Raw genomic sequence first — 19577 nt, forward strand, 5'->3', positions numbered from 1 at the left:
GCAGGAGTATGGGCACGCGGGGCATACCAACAGATGAGATGGTTTGCGGTGCTGTATTGCAAGCGCATTGAGTAGAGTGGCCGCTAATACTTGAACCCACACAGTTTACAATAAATAAATTACTTTCTTACTTTTTTGGAAGTCATTTTTGTATAGACAGCTCAACTGTCTGTTGAAATGAAAGCAAACATTTTCTGAACCGGTTATCGGCTTCGTTTTAAATGTTATGAATGATGTTTATCACTTCGCAGCAGTGATCCAACCGGCCCTGCTGACCGGAGCGCCGGTGCCGCGGCGAGCGGCGCGCTGCGGCCGCCTGCTGCTGCTGCTGCTGGCGCTGGCGCTGGCCTGCTCCGCCGCGCTGCTCGCCTACCGGCTGCATCGCGTCACCCAGGACGAACAGGTAACTGCGGCCGCCTGCTGCTGCTGCTGCTGGCGCTGGCGCTGGCCTGCTCCGCCGCGCTGCTCGCCTACCGGCTGCATCGCGTCACCCAGGACGAACAGGTAACTGCGGCCGCCTGCTGCTGCTGCTGCTGGCGCTGGCGCTGGCCTGCTCCGCCGCGCTGCTCGCCTACCGGCTGCATCGCGTCACCCAGGACGAACAGGTAACTGCGGCCGCCTGCTGTTGCTGCTGCTGGCGCTGGCGCTGGCCTGCTCCGCCGCGCTGCTCGCCTACCGGCTGCATCGCGTCACCCAGGACGAACAGGTAACTGCGGCCGCCTGCTGCTGCTGCTGCTGGCGCTGGCGCTGGCCTGCTCCGCCGCGCTGCTCGCCTACCGGCTGCATCGCGTCACCCAGGACGAACAGGTAACTGCGGCCGCCTGCTGCTGCTGCTGCTGGCGCTGGCGCTGGCCTGCTCCGCCGCGCTGCTCGCCTACCGGCTGCATCGCGTCACCCAGGACGAACAGGTAACTGCGGCCGCCTGCTGCTGCTGCTGCTGGCGCTGGCGCTGGCCTGCTCCGCCGCGCTGCTCGCCTACCGGCTGCATCGCGTCACCCAGGACGAACAGGTAACTGCGGCCGCCTGCTGTTGCTGCTGCTGGCGCTGGCGCTGGCCTGCTCCGCCGCGCTGCTCGCCTACCGGCTGCATCGCGTCACCCAGGACGAACAGGTAACTGCGGCCGCCTGCTGCTGCTGCTGCTGGCGCTGGCGCTGGCCTGCTCCGCCGCGCTGCTCGCCTACCGGCTGCATCGCGTCACCCAGGACGAACAGGTAACTGCGGCCGCCTGCTGTTGCTGCTGCTGGCGCTGGCGCTGGCCTGCTCCGCCGCGCTGCTCGCCTACCGGCTGCATCGCGTCACCCAGGACGAACAGGTAACTGCGGCCGCCTGCTGCTGCTGCTGCTGGCGCTGGCGCTGGCCTGCTCCGCCGCGCTGCTCGCCTACCGGCTGCATCGCGTCACCCAGGACGAACAGGTAACTGCGGCCGCCTGCTGCTGCTGCTGCTGGCGCTGGCGCTGGCCTGCTCCGCCGCGCTGCTCGCCTACCGGCTGCATCGCGTCACCCAGGACGAACAGGTAACTGCGGCCGCCTGCTGCTGCTGCTGCTGGCGCTGGCGCTGGCCTGCTCCGCCGCGCTGCTCGCCTACCGGCTGCATCGCGTCACCCAGGACGAACAGGTAACTGCGGCCGCCTGCTGCTGCTGCTGCTGGCGCTGGCGCTGGCCTGCTCCGCCGCGCTGCTCGCCTACCGGCTGCATCGCGTCACCCAGGACGAACAGGTAACTGCGGCCGCCTGCTGTTGCTGCTGCTGGCGCTGGCGCTGGCCTGCTCCGCCGCGCTGCTCGCCTACCGGCTGCATCGCGTCACCCAGGACGAACAGGTAACTGCGGCCGCCTGCTGTTGCTGCTGCTGGCGCTGGCGCTGGCCTGCTCCGCCGCGCTGCTCGCCTACCGGCTGCATCGCGTCACCCAGGACGAACAGGTAACTGCGGCCGCCTGCTGCTGCTGCTGCTGGCGCTGGCGCTGGCCTGCTCCGCCGCGCTGCTCGCCTACCGGCTGCATCGCGTCACCCAGGACGAACAGGTAACTGCGGCCGCCTGCTGCTGCTGCTGCTGGCGCTGGCGCTGGCCTGCTCCGCCGCGCTGCTCGCCTACCGGCTGCATCGCGTCACCCAGGACGAACAGGTAACTGCGGCCGCCTGCTGCTGCTGCTGCTGGCGCTGGCGCTGGCCTGCTCCGCCGCGCTGCTCGCCTACCGGCTGCATCGCGTCACCCAGGACGAACAGGTAACTGCGGCCGCCTGCTGTTGCTGCTGCTGCTGCTGGCGCTGGCGCTGGCCTGCTCCGCCGCGCTGCTCGCCTACCGGCTGCATCGCGTCACCCAGGACGAACAGGTACCTGACACGACGCCGCTCCGGCAGGGTCGCCATGTAACCAGTAACACCGGAGTATGCTGATGTAGCGCACGTCACATCGCTATGGTAATGAACGGAGAATTTGCATGTTTACTGAAATCTATTAGAAATTCGGCGTGTATCAATGTCAAATGATTCTCTATTTCACATTTGTAGGTATGTGGAAGTTGTTTATTATTATTATTTATTTATTTATTTATTTTAAATGAAGGTTGTTTCTGTATTGCAGGACCCGCTGTCGGCGCTGTCGGGCTCGCAGCTGTACGGCGAGCTGGTGCGGTGGCGCACGCGCCTGCACGGCCGCGCCGCCTCCGAGCTGCACGCCTTCCTCACCACCAACCTGCTGCTGCTCACTAAGGTACCGTACTGTATGTTCCTGTGCGTACAGGACCGCTGTCGGCTCGCAGCTGTACGGCGAGCTGGAGCTCCGAGCTGCACGCCTTCCTCACCACCAACCTGCTGCTGCTCACTAAGGTACCGTACTGTATGTTCCTGTGCGTACAGGACCGCTGTCGGCTCGCAGCTGTACGGCGAGCTGGAGCTCCGAGCTGCACGCCTTCCTCACCACCAACCTGCTGCTGCTCACTAAGGTACCGTACTGTATGTTCCTGTGCGTACAGGACCGCTGTCGGCTCGCAGCTGTACGGCGAGCTGGAGCTCCGAGCTGCACGCCTTCCTCACCACCAACCTGCTGCTGCTCACTAAGGTACCGTACTGTATGTTCCTGTGCGTACAGGACCGCTGTCGGCTCGCAGCTGTACGGCGAGCTGGAGCTCCGAGCTGCACGCCTTCCTCACCACCAACCTGCTGCTGCTCACTAAGGTACCGTACTGTATGTTCCTGTGCGTACAGGACCGCTGTCGGCTCGCAGCTGTACGGCGAGCTGGAGCTCCGAGCTGCACGCCTTCCTCACCACCAACCTGCTGCTGCTCACTAAGGTACCGTACTGTATGTTCCTGTGCGTACAGGACCGCTGTCGGCTCGCAGCTGTACGGCGAGCTGGAGCTCCGAGCTGCACGCCTTCCTCACCACCAACCTGCTGCTGCTCACTAAGGTACCGTACTGTATGTTCCTGTGCGTACAGGACCGCTGTCGGCTCGCAGCTGTACGGCGAGCTGGAGCTCCGAGCTGCACGCCTTCCTCACCACCAACCTGCTGCTGCTCACTAAGGTACCGTACTGTATGTTCCTGTGCGTACAGGACCGCTGTCGGCTCGCAGCTGTACGGCGAGCTGGAGCTCCGAGCTGCACGCCTTCCTCACCACCAACCTGCTGCTGCTCACTAAGGTACCGTACTGTATGTTCCTGTGCGTACAGGACCGCTGTCGGCTCGCAGCTGTACGGCGAGCTGGAGCTCCGAGCTGCACGCCTTCCTCACCACCAACCTGCTGCTGCTCACTAAGGTACCGTACTGTATGTTCCTGTGCGTACAGGACCGCTGTCGGCTCGCAGCTGTACGGCGAGCTGGAGCTCCGAGCTGCACGCCTTCCTCACCACCAACCTGCTGCTGCTCACTAAGGTACCGTACTGTATGTTCCTGTGCGTACAGGACCGCTGTCGGCTCGCAGCTGTACGGCGAGCTGGAGCTCCGAGCTGCACGCCTTCCTCACCACCAACCTGCTGCTGCTCACTAAGGTACCGTACTGTATGTTCCTGTGCGTACAGGTCCGCTGTCGGCTCGCAGCTGTACGGCGAGCTGGAGCTCCGAGCTGCACGCCTTCCTCACCACCAACCTGCTGCTGCTCACTAAGGTACCGTACTGTATGTTCCTGTGCGTACAGGACCGCTGTCGGCTCGCAGCTGTACGGCGAGCTGGAGCTCCGAGCTGCACGCCTTCCTCACCACCAACCTGCTGCTGCTCACTAAGGTACCGTACTGTATGTTCCTGTGCGTACAGGACCGCTGTCGGCTCGCAGCTGTACGGCGAGCTGGAGCTCCGAGCTGCACGCCTTCCTCACCACCAACCTGCTGCTGCTCACTAAGGTACCGTACTGTATGTTCCTGTGCGTACAGGACCGCTGTCGGCTCGCAGCTGTACGGCGAGCTGGAGCTCCGAGCTGCACGCCTTCCTCACCACCAACCTGCTGCTGCTCACTAAGGTACCGTACTGTATGTTCCTGTGCGTACAGGTCCGCTGTCGGCTCGCAGCTGTACGGCGAGCTGGAGCTCCGAGCTGCACGCCTTCCTCACCACCAACCTGCTGCTGCTCACTAAGGTACCGTACTGTATGTTCCTGTGCGTACAGGACCGCTGTCGGCTCGCAGCTGTACGGCGAGCTGGAGCTCCGAGCTGCACGCCTTCCTCACCACCAACCTGCTGCTGCTCACTAAGGTACCGTACTGTATGTTCCTGTGCGTACAGGACCGCTGTCGGCTCGCAGCTGTACGGCGAGCTGGAGCTCCGAGCTGCACGCCTTCCTCACCACCAACCTGCTGCTGCTCACTAAGGTACCGTACTGTATGTTCCTGTGCGTACAGGTCCGCTGTCGGCTCGCAGCTGTACGGCGAGCTGGAGCTCCGAGCTGCACGCCTTCCTCACCACCAACCTGCTGCTGCTCACTAAGGTACCGTACTGTATGTTCCTGTGCGTACAGGTCCGCTGTCGGCTCGCAGCTGTACGGCGAGCTGGAGCTCCGAGCTGCACGCCTTCCTCACCACCAACCTGCTGCTGCTCACTAAGGTACCGTACTGTATGTTCCTGTGCGTACAGGACCGCTGTCGGCTCGCAGCTGTACGGCGAGCTGGAGCTCCGAGCTGCACGCCTTCCTCACCACCAACCTGCTGCTGCTCACTAAGGTACCGTACTGTATGTTCCTGTGCGTACAGGACCGCTGTCGGCTCGCAGCTGTACGGCGAGCTGGAGCTCCGAGCTGCACGCCTTCCTCACCACCAACCTGCTGCTGCTCACTAAGGTACCGTACTGTATGTTCCTGTGCGTACAGGACCGCTGTCGGCTCGCAGCTGTACGGCGAGCTGGAGCTCCGAGCTGCACGCCTTCCTCACCACCAACCTGCTGCTGCTCACCACCTCACCACCGACTAACGTATTCTAACTTTCACTAGTAAGTTTTTTACTATTCACCTTATAAGTGTACAGCCTCTATGGTCGGTGCAGATTGGCGATGCGGGCAGCGTACGTCGGCGACTTGCCGCTGGGGTAAAGGTCCGACTACACCGCTGCATAAAAAAAGGTGACCGTACGGAACCCCAGTGACGCGCCGTAAACTACGACTGTAAAGTCTAGTAGAAGGCATGTGATAAAATCGTGACATTTACGACGTGTCCCTGCGATGCCGTACCTTTGCCGTTTTTTAAACAGCGCTGTGGAGAGCACGCGATAATAATGATACGCTTAGGTGCATCAGTAATCAGTAATCAGTGTGTTTATTGCGACTGCGAGTGAATACCGTCACCGTTTTTAAGCATAGGTGTGGTCGGACCTTTACTTCATTAAAACATGTTGACTTGTGACCGAGCACCATTAGCGTAATAGAAAGTACGTTTGGTGATTCGTGATTTACTTTACGAAAACACGTCTTACCCCTATAGTTTTTATTCAGCATTTTGCCACCCTTTTGGCTTTTCATCTCGATTCCGATAGACTATGATATCAAAATTAATTTTGTATTATCCAGAAATGTCTGCAACTGATACCACAAAGATTAGAAATAAATGAAAAGTGGATTTTTTTTGTCTCGAGCATAGAGAAGTAAAATAAGGTCTCGGGCCAGACTTGAACTCGCGACTGGGTCGCTCTTCCAACTAAGCTACCGAGACTTCACTCGATGACAGCGGAATACTTCCACCATATCATTCATATGCGCCTAGCGACATCTACCGTAACTCTTAAAACTCTTAAAAGGCTACCGAAGTTGAAAGCCATAATACAATTCTATAAATTATCTAACTTCCGTAACTTTTCATTGTCCTTTTCATTGTAAAATATATTCTCTCTGCATTTCGTCCGATTAAACAATTGTTTTCCCTTATTCCAGGTGCGACAATCTCTAGAAACGCTATCTGGCGTGATACTAACGGACATGGCGCACACCATGAACGACGTCCCCAACGAGACGGCGTTCAGTTAGCCCCCGGGAGGCCGGGCTCACGCCGGAGCGTAGGAGAACATGTTTGGATCCATTAGGAGCAAGAACAGAAGAAAAAACAACACCCATATTGAAATAAAACTTCAGGTCAGACGGGACGTAATTATTCAGATGCTCAGAAGACATCAATTTGATGTGCTTATGGTTGAAAAAAGAGAAGTCATCTTTAAAAACAAACTAAGAATAATATCGCTCAGAAAACACATCAAACATACTCGCACAGGTCAAAAGAGGCCCGAGTAATCTACGTCAACGCTTAGAAGATGATACATCATAATGGGTGTGTTTTTGGGATTACGATTTATAGTTAAATAAAAAACGAAATATTGCGATGAGTGACCTGGAAAAGTAACGTGATAACGTGATCTCAAAAGGTTTTAACTGTTAACAATATTATCTTGTACGAAATCACGAAAATATGACCCGCGATTGGCGAAAAACTTCACTTTGAAGTCTTCATTCCGAAGGTGAAAGAAGACCTAGACTGATGGATTATGTGGTATTTTACGCTTATGTTTAAGGGCAGGCTGTCAACTGCCGTGTTATTTATTTGTAATTTAATATAATTTATTTCTAGAAACCAGTATGTGTCGCAGGTTACACCAATTTATTTTAAAGCATTTCTTTCTTAAACAAAGCGTGCGTGAAAAGACACACGCAGAATTTATTTTTCAAATAAACGTGCAATAAAGTGGATATAAAAACAATTACCCAACTTTGCCCTGGATAATTAATATTAATACCAATCCATTTCCATCCATTGAATACAAGAAAATAGACTGTTTAATGTTATGATTGTAAAACAGTCTGACGGGCATTATTCTCTAGGGCAAAATGGTCACAGTATTTAAGTTTTTATCAAATCATAATTCATTATAATTACCCTTCGTCTGTAATGTCTAATTTATTGATAAATATGTGATTATTCATGTATGATAGTATAGGTTTATTGGAACCAGTTTGGATGTCTGCAAGGCATTGTCTACGTCATATTTGTGTCAAACACAACACTTAGATAAGGGTAGGGTGTTTGGGATATATCATCATAGTCACAATTAGATTCAGTTATACCGTTTCGAACTAACTTTTTCACACAATAACTTTTCAGTACTAAAAATTATGTCCAGTATGTGTTATGTGTATTATCTAGTGTTGGCCGAAACGTTAATGCAATTAACCATTATCCAGTACAAATTGAACCATAAACTGTAACCGTCCGTTACGGTTTACGGTTCAATTTGTACTGGTTAATGGTTAATTGCAATTAACGTTCGGCCAACACTGGTTGTATTGAACTCAACATCACATATTCGCGAAAGTTGTCATGTAACTGATGTTCGTTTTATACTGGGTTCATGTATTTGGGCTGCATTACGAGTACGCATGGTTCTGCAATTGACTCATCTTGAGGAATATGACCCTATGATTTAATTACTCATTAGACCTCTTTGATAATAATTTAATTTTAACTTATTAAGAGCATTGTGTGATCAATTTATGATTTTCTACTATTTTTATTCTTTGTATTTGCATTTTTATTTATTCATTTCATAAGTAAACTAAAAAAAAAATAGCTCAAAAGTTTAGTTCGCCGCGGTAATGGAAGAGCATTTACTGTGTTTACGTAATTGTGAATGTGATAGATCGTTAGAGCGAGGTGCTAGTAATGTTAGGATAGGACTACAGACATTCCCACAGACAAGGCAACAAGGACAAGGTACGAATTAATGACGGTAAAGGGTTTTTTTACCCTCGTTTCATCTACTAAATAATTGATCAAAATACGGCTACGGTTTGTCCACTTCTTCATTTAACCCAATGAGTTTTTTCCCTTATGTTTTAAAACGGCGGATTGCCATGCCAACTCAAAAACAAACAAAGAGAACTGTCAAACATTCCACACAAACAAACTTGACGAACTAAGATTACAGTTTAATTCCTACGACAAAAAACTCATTAGGTCAATTGATTTTTGGACACCGAAGGAGCTCAAAGTTGAAATTATTATCGATGTCCAAATATTAGCTGTTATGCTAATCTGTACATTCTACCTAAGACAGTAAGACTGTTATTTGAATGGATTATTTCGTTAGTACTTGGCCATCGCAAATGATTTCGGTTTGAGTGTGTTCGCATTTCTTGCCAATCATGTAGATTGATTTATTTTATTCATAAATCTTGTTAATTAGATCTTTAGTATCATAGCATATAAATGAGCGCCAGTTATCTAAAAACTCCAAATATAAATTGCCATAAGTATGGCAAATGGAAGTAATATCACACATCATATGTAAACACAAACAGAAAATATACTTTTTTTATGCCTCGGTCTAAATATGAAATAGTCGGCTAACAACAAAAGCTCAAGCCATAAATAAATAGGTATATTATCTCGATATCATACTACTCGTAGATGCGAAGTCATTGAGTGTTTGTTGTCAACCGACAACACACCTGCATTGTCAACCTAAGTTTAAGATGCGGAACGTGAAAAGTTAATTAAGTAATTTTCGACATGTTTATTATCTTTTTATAGTGAACTGTTATCTCCTGTTTAATTAGGCTCGGGCTATATGTAACAGTTATATTCTAGTCTTCGGCGAAAAAGCTCAAGGTGCAAATCGGTGTTACTAGCGTACTTATTGTTAGGTTTCCATTTATCTGTCACAAGCCAGGTGTATGCTTCATTTGACACAAATCGGAATAAGGTAATATCTGATATTAGACGCCCCTATTTTTGTGTCGAATTGGCATAGTTCAGGTTGAACCAGAATTCAGGGCAAAAATAAAACTGTTATAGGTCCAAACGCAATATTACTTTTTCATTTAGACAGCATTTTTCACTCCGATTAATGTATGACATAACGACTGACTTTTCATTTTTCCAGAGACATTTACAAACTAAGTAATTTAAAATAACAGAATGTGACCTATAAATGTGATGTTTTTGTCCTAACAATGGTGCATTTTGAAAACGGGTTTATTGTTTATGTACATAGCTCATTAACACTTGATTTCCCTTAAAATAAGTATAAGTGTACTCGCCCTTTGCAACAATCGTGAATTTTAATGTTATTTAATCATTTAGTTACACTATAATCAAGTGCTTTCTTCTAGTTATACTTGGTGTATCTGTGTTTAGCAAATCGCTGTTGGTTTTGTAAAATTCGCTCACGGAAGATGTTTGTTATGGAAGGCCTAATTTAGTTGTACTAGGTTACCGCGGTGCCAAAGTTTGCGCAAACGAAACCGTTACCTGCTGCACTGGGTCCTAAGAATACCTAGGTTTGTTACAGTAGAAGCCTACTTCGATGTATGAGCAGTGCCCTATCACAAAGATATTTTGTTTTTCTTACCAACAACAGAGATCTCCGCTGGTCACCTGGCACACTGACAGGTAGAATGAGTCGCTCATAACACGACAGATTTTATTGCAATAAGACATAGGCAGTTAGGCACATAACCGCCTTCGTTTATAATTTCGAGTTGGTAAAATTTTGGACTGAAGATGTCATCGTCATCGATATTCAGTTTCTCTAATTGTTTATTTATTGTTTGTTCTAATGTATGAATGGTCGCATCTTGACCGTATTTGCCCAAAGAATCGGTTGCATTTGTTTTTCAGAATAGAAAAACGAATGCTGAACCAAATTTGTACAAAGACGGCCAGACATTTTGACAACTCGCAACAATTTTCAGTAAAGTAAAGTATTTCTTTGTGATCAGGGCACAGCACAGGTATATTGCAAGTCCATTTGTTATTTAAGATCGCTTCAATTCCATTCAATCACTCGAGTCAGGAAGGAGTAATCATTAATATTGCCAAAGACAAAACTAGACTAGTGGAAATATCAAAATGTAGCTTAGTGAGGTTTGTACAATAGCTAGGTTGTAAGTAGGATAATGTGATTATTATTATTTTTGTGACTTTTTTTAGCAAAATGTACCACTTTGCTGGTTGTCAACAAAGTGGACTTTTGTTTGCATCTTTGTTTTTAATTGACAGAGTGTTACCTTTTGACCGGAAACTTTTATGATGCGTTCGGTTTTAGTGGGTTGGTTTTTTAAGGTTCCTGTATTTAAAAAAAAATTAGATCATTTAACTTAGATATTGTAAATGAAATTAAACATAAGGTACCTGACCCATGTAAGGCTTATTTTTTTTTAGATACATAAAAACAACTGTGTATTTTAAGAAAAAAAAAAAAACTAAAATTTACTAAATTATTTATTGAAACATCGACATAAAATGTTACCGTTTTTGTAAAAAGGATCTAATATTTAAAAAAAAGTGAGCTTTGTTAGGCACTTACATGCATCCGGTACCTTACCAAACATCAATAAAATTCATTAAAATGAATTAGTTATTGGTAACAGCTCACTAAACCCAAACAAGCATAGTGCATTGTTACAGTGTTGCAAATGTTTTATTGTGTTGGATCATTTCTACAGCGTAGGAATTGTTAACTTGGTTGTATGTTCGATATTTTCTGTATCTGTTTAGAGTTGTGATTCGTTTATTGTTTGTTTATTGTAAATAATAGATAAATTTCAGTTTATTGAATATCAACATCTTTAATTTCACCCTTAAAATCAGATATTAAAGACGGTGCGGAAATTATTAAGTACTTATTGCAGTGATAACTCTGGTAGTAACCGTTTTTTTTTTGTTATCGAAATTGAACCGTTTCACTTAGTAAGATAGGCGATTATGAAAGACAGATTTTGGTCCAGAAGAGAGCTGTCTCACTTACACCTTGTCAAATAACGTCCTTACTTTCGTAATCAAACGGCTGTAGCTCTGCTGCAACCTACATATATACCTATATATGCAACATTTTAAATTAAGATAGAAATAAAAAACACGTTAAAAAATAAATATTTATTAGTAAAACAATGCCTAGAGAGAACTAACTTCGTTAACAAAGAATTACGTCTAAAAGCATGGAGTAAGTATACTACTTGTAAATGCATTAAGATGAATAATCATACATCCGCTGATTTTGTATTTATAATATAAGATGAAAACATTAACCTATAATAATATGTGACACAGCAAATCGCTGGAACAAATATTAACATACATTGGTGTCGTGGATTTAAGGAGTTTTGTTGATCGTTAAATGGAATAGTCTTAGGTCGGGTTGCACCAAATGGTCCGCGAGCCAGGCGAAAATTTCGTCAATCATCGCCTTCCTCGCGAAAACTCGTATAGTGGTTAACGGCTATTTAAGATGCACCCTAGTGGAAGTCAGCTGCCGCTCCGTTGGTGGGTTGAGGAATGGCAGCCACCGAAACACGTAAAAAAAAAAAATGTTTTTAGTCATCGCCTTCCTCTTGATACTTTGTCAGATGGTAGTTTAGGTGCTATTGATAGTAAAACCAATCGTCAGCCGGTTGTATCGCGGTGGAAACATCGTCAGCTGGTCACATGAACTTGTAAAAAAAAAAAATGTTTTTAGTCATCGCCTTCCTCTTGATACTTTGTCAGATGGTAGTTTAGGTGCTATTGATAGTAAAACCAATCGTCAGCCGGTTGTATCGCGGTGGAAACACCGTCAGCTGGTCACATGAACTTGTAAAAAAAAAAATGTTTTCAGTCATCGCCTTCCTCTTGATACTTTGTCAGATGGTAGTTTAGGTGCTATTGATAGTAAAACCAATCGTCAGCCGGTTGTATCGCGGTGGAAACACCGTCAGCTGGTCACATGAACTTGTAAAAAAAAAAAATGTTTTCAGTCATCGCCTTCCTCTTGATACTTTGTCAGATGGTAGTTTTGGTGCTATTGTTAGTAAAAACAATCGTCAGCCGGTTGTATCGCGGTGGAAACACCGTCAGCTGGTCACATGAAAATTTAAAAAAAAAGTTTCAGTCATCGCCTCCCGTTTGATACTTTGTCAGATGATAGTTTAGGATCTGTTGTGAATAAAAATAATCGTCAGCCGGCTGTATCGCGGTGGAAACACCGTCAGCTGGTCACATGAACTTGTAAAAAAAAAAAATGTTTTTAGTCATCGCCTTCCTCTTGATACTTTGTCAGATGGTAGTTTAGGTGCTATTGATAGTAAAACCAATCGTCAGCCGGTTGTATCGCGGTGGAAACACCGTCAGCTGGTCACATGAACTTGTAAAAAAAAAATATGTTTTCAGTCATCGCCTTCCTCTTGATACTTTGTCAGATGGTAGTTTTGGTGCTATTGTTAGTAAAAACAATCGTCAGCCGGTTGTATCGCGGTGGAAACATCGTCAGCTGGTCACATGAACTTGTAAAAAAAAAAACTGTTTTCAGTCATCGCCTTCCTCTTGATACTTTGTCAGATGGTAGTTTTGGTGCTATTGTTAGTAAAAACAATCGTCAGCCGGTTGTATCGCGGTGGAAACATCGTCAGCTGGTCACATGAACTTGTAAAAAAAAAACTGTTTTCAGTCATCGCCTTCCTCTTGATACTTTGTCAGATGGTAGTTTAGGTGCTATTGTTAGTAAAAACAATCGTCAGCTGGTTGTATCGCGGTGGAAACACCGTCAGCTGGTCACATGAACATATAAAAAAAAATGTTTTCAGTCATGGCCTCCCGTCCCGTTGTTTGATACTTTGTCAGATGCTGCTGTGTTGCTGCTGCACAAAAAACTGTTTTAGGTGCAGAGCAGGCATGAGTTTCAATAAAATTTTAGTTAATTTACTTTCATATATTTAGTGATAGCATATCAGTAGTGTGTTAGTGCCGGTTCTAGACCAAAACTTTTCCGCTAGGGGACGACACTAAATCTAATAAAAAATACTGCAAAAATGGAAAATATATCCACCTGGTGCATCAAAACATTCAAAGTATTTAAGATGCACCCTAGTGGAAGTCAGCTGCCGCTCCGTTGGTGGGTTGAGGACTCCCGGTTGATACTTTGTCAGGTGGTAGTTTAGGTGTTTAGGTGGTCAGTGAACTTGTAAACTTGTGAACTTGTTGGTTGATGTTAAAATAAATGTATTTTCTTTGTTTCTTTCTTTCTTTCTTTAAAAAAAATTGTTTTCAGTCATTGCCTCCCGTTTGATACTTTGTCAGATGATAGTTTAGGTGCTGTTGTGAATAAAAATAATCGTTAGCTGGCTGTATCGCGGTGGAAACACCGTCAGCTGGTCACATGAATTTGTAAAATGCTAATTTACTCATTGTTATCCTTATACATAGTAATTTATTAATCTCATGAAAAAGATCGTTAACTATTTATAAGCATTTGGGTATACATATTTTCATTCCTTTTGCTTGATACCCTCTAGCCACAAAGACGATAAAGAAATTAAAAGTAAAAAAACGTTGAAACTTCATTCCCCTCCAATTCATTTCTATCCATTCCTTCCAATATTTTCGGAGAAAGAAATGAATCAAAGGACCACGGTGGGTACGTATTTTACCGGTCAACTAATTAATCTAATTCTGGTTGTTTAAATAAATTTAAATGAGTACTAAAATAAATAGATTAGCAACTAAAACGGAGCTAAGTTATACATATAAATATGAGTAGTGTTTTAATGCTGTTACAGCTTTTGTTTGTTTTCAGAAAGGTAACAAGTATTTATTTGGCAACTGAATTATTATAGGTACTCGTATTGGAGACCATTTATGAAGCACATTTTAAAAATAAATCGTCTATCTATTAATTCAAAAATGAAGTTGTTTTAAGTCATGGGTAAATGTTGTTGTTGTTGTTGTTAGTTGTTGTTGTCCTATGGTACCCCATCGGTACAAAGGGCCTTCGTGAGACGTCGCCATCCGCTCCTGTCCTGCGCCTCGCGCTTCGCGTCCCTCCAACTCAGTCCTGCTGCCCGCAGCTCAGCGTCGATTGTGCGCTGCCACGTGCAGGGGTCGGAAACCGGTATTTGCTCCATACAAAAATACCGGTATTATTACGTTCTTTTTCGTTCTTTTGTTTATAATTTCATTTTTAATGGGACATTTTAATAATGCAAAATTGTTTCCTAAATACATGATTCAGTCCTACGTAATGAGCATAAAACAATTCAAAATATTGGGCTATTTCGGGGTTTAAAAAAAATACCGGTTCCGAGCCCTGGCCACGTGTGCGCCGGCCGGCCCTGTCGCTTGTTCCCGTGCGGCTTCCACTTGTAAGCAATCCTGGCCGTGTTGTCATCTGGTCTTCGGAGGGTGTGCCCTATCCACTTCCACTTCCGTTTCGCGATTTCTTGTTTGACCGGGACTTGGTGGCATCGATTCCATAGATCCTTGTTGCTGGAAATGGGAATCCTTGTCGAAGGAATGGATCTTAAGCACTTGGTAAATGAGAAAATTAAAAAATAAAGTTTTTCAAACTATATCGTGTTATATATCAAATGAAAGAACTCATTGTGAGAATCTCAAATATTTTTTGAAGTGAAACTTCTTATGGCACTTCCAACTGACAGCGTTAAACGTTTAACGCTACCATACATAATAATTTAATTTATACCATACATAATATACATACATATACCAGGCGAACATAACTATGAACATACAAATACAAGAGTGTGACCAGTAAGTTGAATAGGGTAATTTCCCGAAAGTAGGGTAATTGATGCTCTTCTTAATAAATCAAGAATAAATCGCTACCATAGATAATTTAATTTTATACTCTATTATTAACTCACTAAAGTTAACTTTCGCTCGACCAGCACGGTGTCTTATCTCCCTCTCTCTCTGTGTATACTTGTTTGATACATACATGTACCAGGCTAACATAACTATAAAGGAGGTTTAAGAATTATATAACTGGAGAGGTGACAGATAAAAATGCCAATAGATAATTTATACCAACGAGTAAAGTAAGTATAATAGGTAAAGAGAGCACTTGAAGCATTTTATGGAAACTGATTTGAAAGCGCCATCTTTGATTTTATTCTGAAACTAAGTATATATGTGTGCGTGCACAACTACATATGCATACATACGTGTACTTTCGTCCCACATAATATTAGGTCTACTTGGCCAGTTTACAAGTACCATTTTTTGTTTGTAACAAAAAACTTTTATTGATTGCAAGATATCAAACAAAAAAAATTACTTGTAAACCGCCCAAGTAGTCCTAATATTATGTAAAAAAGATTTAAAAGAGTTGAATGAATATAACAAAACCATAATAGTAAAGGAAGTATTTTTATTGCTTTTCAATTTGGTATACAAAGATAGTACCTAATAAGAGCAGGTGTACCAGGTTGTCCCATAATGACCTGGACTGACCCATTTCTGCGCGACATGTCATGACATGTTATGCACTATTGGATAGCAATGTCCAAAATTGAGTACCGAAGTGTCATAAAATTCCTGTTTAAAGAAGGATTATCTCCCGCTCAAATCAAAGATCGTTTAGATGGCGTATTCGGCGAGTCTTCTCCTTCTTATAGCACCGTAAAAAACTGGGTAAACGAGTTTCGATTTGGTCGGGAAGCTGTCGAAGATCTGGGACATGATGGAAGACCAGTGGAGGTCCTCACTTCTGAAAATATCAACAGCGTCCAAGAGGAAGTTTTAAGTGATCGCCGCCTAAAGATCAGAGAAATAGCAGCAAGACTAGGGCTTTCTAAGAGCACCGTCCACCGCATAATTCACGATCATCTTCACATGAGTAAGGTCAGTGCAAGGTGGGTACCTAAACTTCTATCAGCTGTTCAGAAAGAAGAACGCGTGAAATGTGCCTCTAAATTTTTGGAGCTCTGTGGCGAAAACCCTAAAAGCATAATTAAACGGCTGGTAACTGGAGACGAAACAATGGTGCTTTATTATGATCCCGAGAGCAAACGCGAGTCGAGTGGCGTTTTAAAAACGAAAAGCCCCCTATTAAAGCGAAGGTGCACCAGTCCACCAAAAAGCTGATGTGCACAATCTTTTGGGATGGCCATGGTATCCTGATTGTCGATTTTAAAGAACGTAATACCGTTATAAATGGCTCTTATAAATTTTTCAATATATTTGTACATTCTTATACGATGGCCCAGCGTAGGCCAGTCCAAGGGACGCAGCTATGCGGTGGAATGAGATATCAATATCACTTGCTCGCTCTCGCTCTAACGCATAAATGCGTCCCTTGGACTCCCTCGTGACCTTGTAGATACTACTACTTTCCGAATCAGAAAATAGATATTTTGTCAGCGCATAAGGTGGTAAAGATTGACAACTAACTGAACTAACGGATTAGCGTCTTTAACATTTCATACAAGTTATATGGGTCAAAATGGAAGTTTAATTTACGATTACTCCTGAGATATTAATTTAAATTGTATGGTGTAAGGGACCTTTGTAATCTGTATGAAATGCTTAATATAACTGACGTATTTAATTTGGTAATTATTATTAATACTGTATCCGTGTAAATAGCTTTGCAAATACCACATACTATGAAATCTTTTTGTAGTAAAGATAAGAATGGGTATAGTAAGTTATCCTTAAAAGATAGACATACACCATCGCGGACTTTTTTGTAGAGCAATGAAAGAGAGATCTTTCCACCATACATTGTTTTGTTATATCTCAAACGGGTTGGGCAGCGTTTTCGATTAAATGTGTTAGCCAGCGTGATTTTTTTCTGACTTGATTACCAAATATCGTCATATTACAACCAATTTACACAAAACCTTAACAAATTATACGACTTAACCTTCCTCAAGAATCACTCTATTCATAGGTGAAAACCGCATAAAAATCCGTTCAGTAGTTTTCACTGAAATTATTACGATATACTTACTGCTCGCTTAATACTTTGATAAAATACAAGCCTATAGTTGCAACCGCTGTGTGGCGCTGTCTTCGTGCACGGTCCCAATAACCATTATTCGATAAATTGTCCTTGAAATGAATAATGTGCTGATTTTATAACGTTTTCAAGGCAAAATCATATTTTTCTGCCTTAATTTTGATTTGAATTCTTTTTGCATACCTACCTACATCAAGCCTTTTAAGGCCATCCCGCCGATTCGTCGCCGCCGCCGACTAATTTTGACCGGCGGCGCTCATATCTAATCAGTAGGCCGAGCACATGATTGACGCGACAGTATCTCGCCGCGAAATAGACTACCCGTCTTTTACTAACTGTATGAATTAAAGAGGGACGAGTAGTCTATGTCGCGGCGAGATACTCTCGCGCCAATCATGTGCTAGCCCGGCTGATCACGTCTATTTTTGCATTAGCATATTATTACACTGTCATCGGACATAAAGAAGTAATTTAAATTTCAACTGAATCAGATCACGGTTGTTCCTAAAGGTAGGTATTTTAGTTTTTCGTAAATAACTCGTAACATCATATAGCAAATTTATATACAATTTTCCATAAAAAGTTTCTGAACACTCACTTGGATCAAATATCTGGACCCAAAGAGGGAACAGTGGCTTGGTAGAAAATAGGTGGCTGACCGAGCCAATTTTGATTCACAACAGCACCTAAGCTATAATCTGACAAAGTATCAAACGGGAGGCGATGACTGATTTTTTTTTTTTTGACAAGTTCATGTGACCAGTTGACGGTGTTTCCACCGCGATACAACCGGCTGACGATTGTTTTTATTCACAACAGCACCTAAACTATCATCTGACAAAGTATCGAACGGGAGGCGATGACTAAAAACAATTTTTTTTTTACAAGTTCATGTGACCAGCTGACGGTGTTTCCACCGCGATACAACCGGCTGACGATTATTTTTAATCACAACAGAAGCTAAACTATCATCAGTAGGGTGCATCTTAAATAGGCGTTAACCACTATACGAGTTTTCGCGAGGAAGGTGATTGATCACGGAAACTGTTCGTGGCTCGCGGTCTATAATGAATTAATGCCTCAACTTAATAGTTAATAACCACCAGGTGGGGTTCGTTCACCAGACTTAGTTAATTCGGTCGTAAATTATATTAAATAGTCAGTTTAAATTTAAGGAACGTAAGGACATTGTATCCATGTCTGTTGAACGGACTATAGAACTAAGTGCAGTAGAATGGGAGCAATTTTAAGATAAAGCGGATGATACCTGTATTATTGTACAAGCGGATAATTTCAACAATTTAAAGTACAAACTCTGTCACGTGACAAGTTTAATCGAAAAATGGTTCTCTGCAAATGGCATGTTAATTAATCTTGACAAGACAAATATTGTTCATTTTCGACTATAAAATACAAATACAAATAAACTGAATATTGTAGTAAATGACACCTAAATCCCACAAGTAGACACTGTGAAATACCTAGGATACCAAATCGACTCAGGACTAACGTGGGCCCCGCACATACAATCCACCTGCGACAGACTTGCCTCAGCCTGTTTTGCGCTGTCCCGAATAGCACCCAGTTTATCTATTGAGAACTTAAAGACCGCCTACTATGGATATTTCCGCGCAATACTTTCTCAAGGTGTCGATCTTTGGGGTACAGCTGCTGATCGAGATAGACTGCTTAGAATGCAGAAACGCGCCCTTCGTATTATTGATGGCAAACCCGTTGACTATCCTGCACAATCTCTGTTTAAAAAACACAAGATATTAACGCTACCGTGTATATATATACTGACCGCATGTACGTATGTCAGAACAAATATGCACTTGTATAAATCCAGTGGATCTACCCGCAGTGGCCCAGCCCGCAGGTTGCCTATTCTTCTCGCCCCTAAATGCAGGCTCGCGAAGTCACGAAAGTCACTAAATATTATGGGACCAAAGCTTTATAACTCAGTACCGACCGATATAAAAGAATCGAAAAGTGACACAATATTTAACAAAAAGCTAAAATCGTTACTTGTAGAAAAGGCTTACTACTCGATCGACGAATTCATGATGTCTATGCGAAATGATCATTGATTCCATATCGTAACTTCCTCTAAACATTTATATTAACCTATTATTGTGTATAATAATTTTATCTTTATTTTATTCTTAAGAATTTGTGACTTGTAAAATGTACTTTATTTTACCAATAAAGATCTGTATATCTGTAAAGATGTAACACTTTAAACTCTCACGTTTTGTACACATAATTAATGTCATTACCGGGTCTAACGCGATTAAATTTCATTATTTTCCCTTTTATTTCGACGTTTCAACTAGGTTTACAGTTAAAGATAAAGATGTGTTTATTTGTACAAATGTAGTGATGA

At 44.2% G+C, this 19577-nt stretch overlaps 2 protein-coding genes across 2 annotated transcripts in view; both read left to right on the forward strand.

Annotated features, from left to right (window-relative positions):
* LOC134748745 (uncharacterized) overlaps nucleotides 1-11026 on the forward strand; it is a 91194-nt gene extending 80168 nt beyond the window's left edge. The window contains exons 10-12 of the mRNA XM_063683520.1: nucleotides 252-403; nucleotides 2579-2707; nucleotides 6342-11026. Of these exons, the coding sequence (XP_063539590.1) occupies nucleotides 252-403; nucleotides 2579-2707; nucleotides 6342-6434 (374 nt within the window). The 3' untranslated portion in view covers nucleotides 6435-11026. The remainder of the gene's footprint in view (nucleotides 1-251; nucleotides 404-2578; nucleotides 2708-6341) is intronic.
* The window catches only part of LOC134748710 (polyubiquitin-A), a 272025-nt gene that overhangs the window by 109116 nt on the left and 143332 nt on the right, over nucleotides 1-19577 (forward strand). The gene's annotated exons all lie outside the window — the stretch shown is intronic.

This window comes from Cydia strobilella, chromosome 17 (genome assembly GCF_947568885.1).
Source record: "Cydia strobilella chromosome 17, ilCydStro3.1, whole genome shotgun sequence".
Lineage (NCBI taxonomy): Eukaryota > Metazoa > Arthropoda > Insecta > Lepidoptera > Tortricidae > Cydia > Cydia strobilella.